Here is an 8295-nt window from a genome sequence, read left to right as displayed (position 1 = left end):
AAGACCAATAGAGAAAAAGGTATGTTGCCTAAAATTCAAATCTTTTCTTGAAAATACAATCGAGGGATGAACGAATATGAATATATAGATTCTCTCGGGAAATTCAATTTCCAGTATAAGCTCCAAATGATAGATGGTTTCTTTGCATGTAATTAATGCATCACATATGTCAAGGTAACTTAATTGCATGAACAGTCAGCAAGTTTGCCTCTATTTACCAAGAAATACTAAATTTATGGTAAACCTAATGACATGTTTGGGACTATGTGCTGTGGACTAACTTTGGTAGCTGATCAGTGGGAGCCAATTCTAGAGGAATAATAACGACCAGCTTGGATAACATTGCTAAATACAAGAGGTCTTCTTGCTCTATAGTTAGGAGAAACATTCTAATCCTTAGTGGAAGCCACTAATTCAGACTAGACTGCATGTTAATTCTGTTTTATTTGGGCTAGGCGTCAGCAAATAGTCGTATTTGTTGGACTAATTCAACAATTTCAAGATCACTCAAGGCTAACGTGGCATGTCCGTTATACAAGTTAGTCATATAGCTCTAACATTGCAATGAACATGTTCCTCATTAGAAGGGAAAGGCTTAGAAAATTCTATAATGGTTTTCTGGAAACAAAAATGTTGTCTTTTGTATTGTCTATTTGTATTACTATATTTACTTGTTCCAAAAGCCTAGCTCTGAAACAATCTATTATCTCTCTTGTTTTGATTGAATGATTGCATGCTGTCAAGCCTTCCAAGTATTCTAAAGGGAAAACTTAGCATACATAAGACTTCGTTATTAAGTTAGATATATATATATATATATATATATATATATATATATATATATATATATAGATCAAAGAGAGGAAAATCTACATGCATGCACCTGAATCGCTTGGATGACGTAACGATGCATGGTTCTTTATGGTAAATGCTATGCTATGTTTTCCATCTTCTTGTGTAATTTTCCATGGTAAACATGATGAAGTAATTGCATGATTTTAAAATGTCACCAAAGTATGGTTGCTATGTCCTTATCATGTTAGGAGGACAGCTCCATTGTCATGGTTGAGTAGGTCAATTTTTCTTCATTGGACTATCATCCAATCCAAATGTTGCAAACTTTGTTAATATGGATATATTTCCTTCCTGGGCGATGCTCCACATTTAGAAGTTATGTACTAAATCAAGACTCCTCCGGGACCATCGATATAATCTTTCTAGCTGGGGCATAAAGCTTTTTCCCTAAGTGTAAGGACACAAGAATTGCACCCCTATGATCTTATTAGGATTGTAGAACAACTGAACTCCAGTTTCACCATATATTACAAAATATACTGGCCATGAAGATTTAAGCTTATTGTCCGTGAGTTTTTTCTGTAAAGAATATCAAGGGACAAACATTTTGAACTATTGATCATGTTCTTGGAGAAAACGTTGGAAGAATATGTACTTATTTGCTTGCTTAAAAACATAAAGTTGTTTGTTCCTTTGTGTTATCTAGATTTTTTTGCCTCTACTGTAGTATATTTGTGGTAGCAAAAAATTAGACTGTTTTTAGATCAAAGGAACACTAGAGTCCTTTAAAGAAAACTCGAGAAAATTTTAATATTGGAACAATACATTTTAATAAAATTGACCAGATATTTTGAACTCCCAATGTGTATAGACTCTAAATTTCAAGTGACCTTACAGTTCACACCTTCAATCACTAAATATTATTGTTCATCAATTGAATTAAATTAAGCGATATTGTAAAACTTCAAAACTTCTGCAAACTCTAGATGACATTTTCCCTTAAAAGAGAATGAAGAGAGACTAAATGTAACACCAACTGTCCACCTTGCGGTGTGGTCCTAAAAAGATGAACTACTAAAACTAGTTCCCCTTATAGTTGCACCATGTTCTTTTCACCATTTACTGTGATTTAACATCCCAACCATGTTCTTTTATTGCCTCTGTGGCTATGGACCTTTCTTCAGCTTCATGGTCTCTCTCACATCATGTTCATGCATGCATGGATCAAGCTTCTCACCTCCATGTCTTCTATTTCTTGCGCATCACTCTTTGTATAAAAGAGCCCATCACTAGATATTGGACTTGGTTTTGGAGATGTCCCATACTCTGAGGACTTTCATGCAATCTCTCTCTCTCTCTCTCTCTCTCTCTCTCTCTGTGATACTCACACACGCACACATGTATCGAAATTCTAATACCTCGTCCCCACTTCTTTATTGCACTCACTGGCATCCCTACGCTGCTCAAGTGAGAGAGCGACCCTCTCTTTGTTTGCATTATTGTTTTGGGGCATCAGTGGGTCATCCCTCCATGTGAATAGTCTTTCTTGTTAGAGGTCAGCTGACCAACCAGTGATGTTTGCATGAACTGGTGGTATGGAACTTTAGATTTTCCACCCCTTCTTCAGTTTCGCCTATCTCCTTTCTCACTGCAGCCTAAAGAATTTGACATAGAGCAATCTGTATTTCAAGCAATTTGCTGTTACTATGAGATTTGGTTAGACATGTAAGTGTATGCCAAGCGTCTAGAAGTAGCAAGAAAATGTGGAAAACTTCCCTCGCCCATGGTGTAAGCTTATAATCTAAAATGCTTGTTGGAATTCAAGGTCACGTGACTTTGTGCCAGGCCACATGTCACTTTATTTTTTTTTGATAGGCTAGATTATTCATACGAATACATCCAAAAAAAATTAAAAAAATAAATATTCTTGAAGGTCGAAGGAAGATCTTTGATCTTAGTCCACACCGTCTCTCCGATATGCTCAGTCACATAAAAGATCATCCAGTCAGTAGAGCTATTGACCTCTCGATAAATATAACGAATCTCAATAGAAAAGCAGCTCCCTGACACTGACTATCATGAATGAGAAGATGCGCTGCTGCTGATGATAATTGTTTATGTAATCAGGCTACCACCATGATGGAATCCCCGTCAATCGTCTCTCTGCTCTTTAGTCTAGCAAAAATAATGTCTGCCCATGTCGTCTGCAGCTTTGCCACGAAAACCATAACAATTGAGTCTATTAAGTTGTTCATAGTTAGAAATTAAATACATATTGACTTACATGCAGGCAGCCAGATGATGCTAACCCCTGTCCAAATACTCCCATTGGACATGTGTTACTTTGATTGTTGGCACGTATTTGTTAAAATTTAAAAACATTAATTAATAGTTGTAAATCTATAATTTTGGAGACACATAGCACTCATTTGAGTCATCTCAATTTAAAATGAGTGCAATGCATGGCAGCTTGATGATAGTGCTACCCAGGTAGTATCTAAACTTCACTCATCAATAAATCCTGAAAGCATGGAAACATACATATCTATAAACTGCATCAAAAAGAAAAAAAATTAAGACCATCATTCGCTTCATTTTTCTAGAAAAATGATATCAGTGTTCTAGTTACTGCTTCCTGCTTTTGTAAATATTGGAAAAGTTATGTTTAGTTGCTTTACAACATGTGTGATATCTGTCTCTGAGTAGTCTCATCTCTTCTCTAATTTTTGTCCACCAAAATAATTCAAATTGTTGATAAAATCTCATATTTTTGCGTCGAAATGTGCATAGGACATGACTTGCGCTTGTCTAGAGAAGATAATAAAGCAAACACGTTCTTATATTTCTTGGCTCTATTTCATGCGTTGCCCAAGGTTTCTACTAGTTTGTTTTGCTACACTAGGGATGAGGAAATCATAACTAATCCCTGGAAAAAAGAGTTTTTGTTAGGCCATACTTGAGTTGGGCCTGTAATGGAAAGAGAGTGTTTTTCCATTGAGGGCTTTTCTGTGATTTTTTTCTGATTTCCCCTCCTCTTCCCGTCCAATCCTATTATATATGTACACACATGCACGCATGCATGCATATATACATATATACATACATACATATATATAGATAGATAGATACGTACATACATACATGTAGGTATATGTATATGGCCGAGTGATTAAATGATATTAAAAAGGCATATACTAGAGGCAACAAGATGAAGAAACGCCAGGTACATGCAAAAATTTAAGAGACAAGCAGTGAAAAGGTTCTGGCCTCTTTGTCTCTCATACACCTAAGTATTTATCATCTCTAAAACATTTCTGTTAAAAGCAACTACTGGTACTAATATACTATTTATTTAAAGTTCAAACATAATATTTTAGTCTAAAGGGGAAGTTTTTAGTAAAGTTATTGTTGTTCACTTTTAACATTAACAAAAGCAAATCAAAAACCATAACTTCCCTAACCCATTTCCATAATCTCCATGGCAAAAACATTAACAAAAACAAATCAATTTCCATAACCCACTTCCCTTCATACAGAGTTCATGATGTGGATCACCATACTCCCAATGGCTGTTGGCAAGCAATGACATTTGTTGCCTGCAGGCAAGTTGAAGCTGCCCCACACCCATCCCACCTACCAACATGATAGCTATCTGTGCGTGTGAGCGAGAGGGTCGTTTTCATTGCCAGGTTGAGGTAAGCAGCATCTCCAGCTCTCAGGGGACCAAGGAAGCCAAAAATAAAGGAATAGACAAAGGATGTGGCCCTACAAATGAGCATAATTTTGAGAGGTTGATGGTGGTGTTGATCCATAAAGTTTGTGTTGTACAGTGCAATTCACAAAATCGATCAACCACCTTATTAAATCACATCATTTTTTCGTGAGTACAGACTTGTCTCAGTAATGAAACCAATTCTGCTTAGCAACTAGAAGTTTTTTCTTAACATACTTAAGAAATATATATACTTCCACTTTTCATTGATATTCTATATATAAAAAGGGGCAAGAGATCTCTTCTGCTGCAGCAACCAAGTTCGTTTGAAGCAAATATTGATAGCAACTAGGATTTTAAAGGCCATACCTGTGTATGCTTGTGATTTAATGAATAATATAAAGATGAATTGAGATTGTTTTATGCCAACCAAGATGGAAGGTAGAAGAAATCCAAAGTATGTTAGATGATTTATAACAAGCGAGACATCAAAAATTCAAGCAATATAGTTTACAAAAGATTAACTATAGGAAGCCAGAGTAAATCCTACCAAATCCTTTTCACTATCAAAATTTTAACAGAGTTCCCTTCTTTCCCTATCCGTGATAATTCCTGGCCCACCTGTTCGGAAGAATAATACATATGATGGCGATCACCAGCTCAAAACTCAGGAAGTACCACGCTAGATGTCATTAGATACTCTGACTGAAAGCACGACGAGAATCAGCAAGTTGAGCACAAACAAAAGGAAAAGGCAAAGGCATTGAGAGAGAATTAGTTCATGGAACCTGATTACAGCCATACTGAAAATGACACGATTGACCAGGACCATCAGTGACTCAGGCTGACCCCATGAGTAATATTGTAGAACTTGGCATATAATGTTTTTAGTTCCATACAATCTTCTCCATCCAAAACTGAGCAATCATAGAAAGGCTGGCAGAGTGAGAGACAATTTCACATAGTGAAAAATGGTAACTAGTATGGCATGACAGTCCTTCAGCTACAGAAATGTACCTTATCATATCAAGACCTTGACATTCAACTTGGTAGCTGAACTGAAATTAACATCTAGCCTGGCTCTCATTACCAATAAAAACATGAAAGATACCCTGGGAAAAACATTGCCCAGTAAAGCTGACCAATGGGGAAGATGTTTGTTTAAAACTAGCTTGCGTAAGACTTGCAATCTAAAATCCCAGACCCTCCAGTCTCCAACTGATGACTGAACTGTGAACATCAATCTGGACCATCAACTATAGACTACACATCTATAACTCATGCTACATTTAAAGTAACTCATCAAATGTATGTTCTGTATTCATGATATTAAAGCATTAGTTAAGGGCCTAAAGTATGTCTAATAACTAAAAGATTGGCAATATAAAGGTCAGAATATGAACCAAACTTTTCATGACCACAGGACATTGAGAAACCACCATGAAAGAGTATGATTTGCATCTTCAATTTTCAAATCTCTAACAATAATTGGTGGATGGAACCAAAAATAAACAGATTTCATTGGTGAAAGGCTGTACAGAAGGAACTTTCAGAAAGCCAAAGTGTACAAGGCAGGAGCCCATGTAGTGTCTTCAACAGTTCTTTTGGTAAGAATTCACAGCAAACTTAGGTAGTGTGACAATGAACAGTACAGCTTAGACATGAAGGTAGTGCACTACATCATGTTGTTGTTTCCAAATAAGAATCCTAGTTAAGGTAAATCATGGTGTAGGTCCAAGAGAATCACATGCAACTCATATCCTTTGCTTTACAGTTCCGTATGGTTGTGAGAACATTATGATAGCTTTTCTTACTGAATCAATACTGCAACAACTTTACCCAAATCAGTGCTGCAAGGGTGGTGCATATGAAGAACACTCATGATATGATTCTCAGCATACTGCTCCATAAACCAGATCTGAAACCAAGTGAATCAACATAAAACATTTGCTGTGTTGGGATCCTCGACAACAAATAAAATGGCTGATATCAGCTAAAACATCGATGATTGATCCCTATGTAAGGAAATAATAGAAGCAGGGAAAAAGAATAAACAGAAGATACTATCCTGCTGTATTAAGACTAACACTAATGAACCATGACTCACTTGATTACATGGCTACCACTTGATCAGAGAACCTATGAAACATTCACCTCATGGTAATAGGAAATACAGCCCACTCCACCAGCTTAACCTGTTTGAGTGGGAAGTTCAGGGGAAAAAATCTATTCAAAGGCCAACTTAGGACAAACTTCTGTACCAAGGTTCAAAACTAAACTGGAATAGGACAGAAAAAACTATCATATTCTGTCACTACTAGTACCTATGTTATTTACTCTGGTCCCTGATAAAACATCTTCATCTCATCATTTTCCATGTGTGCATGACATTGCTGTGTCATGCACTCAATGGTGTTTACTCATATATGCCATTGAATGTGGCCCACGTTCTGGACCTATTTTGAACTCCAAAACTGGCCTCATTTACTTCAAAGATATGCACACACAGATCTGTTCTTTTAACTTAAAACCTACAACCTGTACATCTATTTAATCCCACTTCCTCTAGCTTCATCAGTTATGTCAAACATGTTCATTCCAGAGGTTTGGTCTATCTTCTGATGTTTAAGCGCCAAACAGCAGACCCCACTAGCATTGCAAAAGAACATAAGCCTTGACAGCACTGCAAAAGAACCATAAGCCTCGACATCTGGTCTCCTACCTTTAACTACAGAACCACAAAACTTCAATAGTTGCGATACACCAATGTTCTTTCCAGCAAAACAAAATATCCATTTGAAGCTGATGATATATGATAGAAAATAATAGGAGGCCCAGAAATCAAGTAGAATTATGAGGACACAATTAAGCAGAGTAAAACAAATATCCTCTTCTGATGACAGCATTTCTCTTTGGAAAACGATCGCACTGCCTGAAAACAGTAAGCCAATGCTGGTGTCTGATATTGTTTACGTAAAAGTTACTTCAGAATTATGAAACACATTGAATATAAGCACTTTCAACAATAAAGCCACTTCACCATGATAGCCCCTCAAGATTACCTTCAGAGTAATGAATGATGAGGAAATGAACTATCAATGTTTCTGAATAACTTGACTGGCATTCTACAAAAAAATATGCAAGCATTCATCTGAGCAAATTTCTGATAGGTCCCAAGGTTACAGTGTCTGCAGTAAGTATAATACTTAAAAAATAAGCTACATGATAATCAAACCATCTATCAGCATCATTTTTTAGGAAAAATAATAGGAATCCACAGATCAAAATGAAGGCTTCAAACATTGGTTTCATACAGGAGAACAACCTTAAATAAGAATATACTCTATCCCTCTCACCAAAAATGATACTATTGTATCCTATGTCTTAGATAATCATAACAGATGCATGGGCGTCAAAAAGCAAGTAAAACATCATTACCCAATCATTTAAACACCATCAGAAGCCTAGATGGTTAAGCCAGAAAAGGCCATATAGAACATGCTTAGATAATCATAATGGATGCATGGGCGTCAAAAAGCATGTAAAACATCATTACCCAAACATTTATCCACCATCAGAAGCATAGATGGCTTAAGCCAGAAAGGGCCATATATATCATGCTTAGTTCCGCATCACAGTTTCCTCTTTAGAGAAGAGCAATCTATTCAAATGATCTGCGCCATGAAGGTATCATTATAGAAAAAGTAAAAACAAAAATATTAGAATACAGAACTTTCAGAGATAATCAAAGTTATTAATCATCTAACATTCATTCTGTGGGATTTTTC

General features: G+C 36.3%; 1 protein-coding gene across 1 annotated transcript; it reads right to left on the bottom strand.

Annotated features, from left to right (window-relative positions):
- Positions 1-5950: 5950 nt before the first annotated feature.
- LOC109505502 (uncharacterized) lies at positions 5951-8195 on the bottom strand. Its single transcript, XM_073257595.1, has 3 exons — positions 8064-8195; positions 7570-7632; positions 5951-7439 (listed from the first exon to the last, which is right to left on the bottom strand). The coding sequence occupies exons 1-3, from the start codon at positions 8089-8091 to the stop codon at positions 7054-7056; spliced, it is 477 nt and encodes a 158-aa protein (XP_073113696.1). The 5' UTR covers positions 8092-8195; the 3' UTR covers positions 5951-7053.
- Between the last annotated feature and the right edge of the window lie 100 nt (positions 8196-8295).

This window comes from Elaeis guineensis, chromosome 1 (assembly GCF_000442705.2).
Source record: "Elaeis guineensis isolate ETL-2024a chromosome 1, EG11, whole genome shotgun sequence".
NCBI classification, from domain to species: Eukaryota; Viridiplantae; Streptophyta; class Magnoliopsida; order Arecales; family Arecaceae; genus Elaeis; species Elaeis guineensis.
Note: the sequence above shows the minus strand (reverse complement) of the source record. Positions and strands in the feature narration are given on the sequence as shown.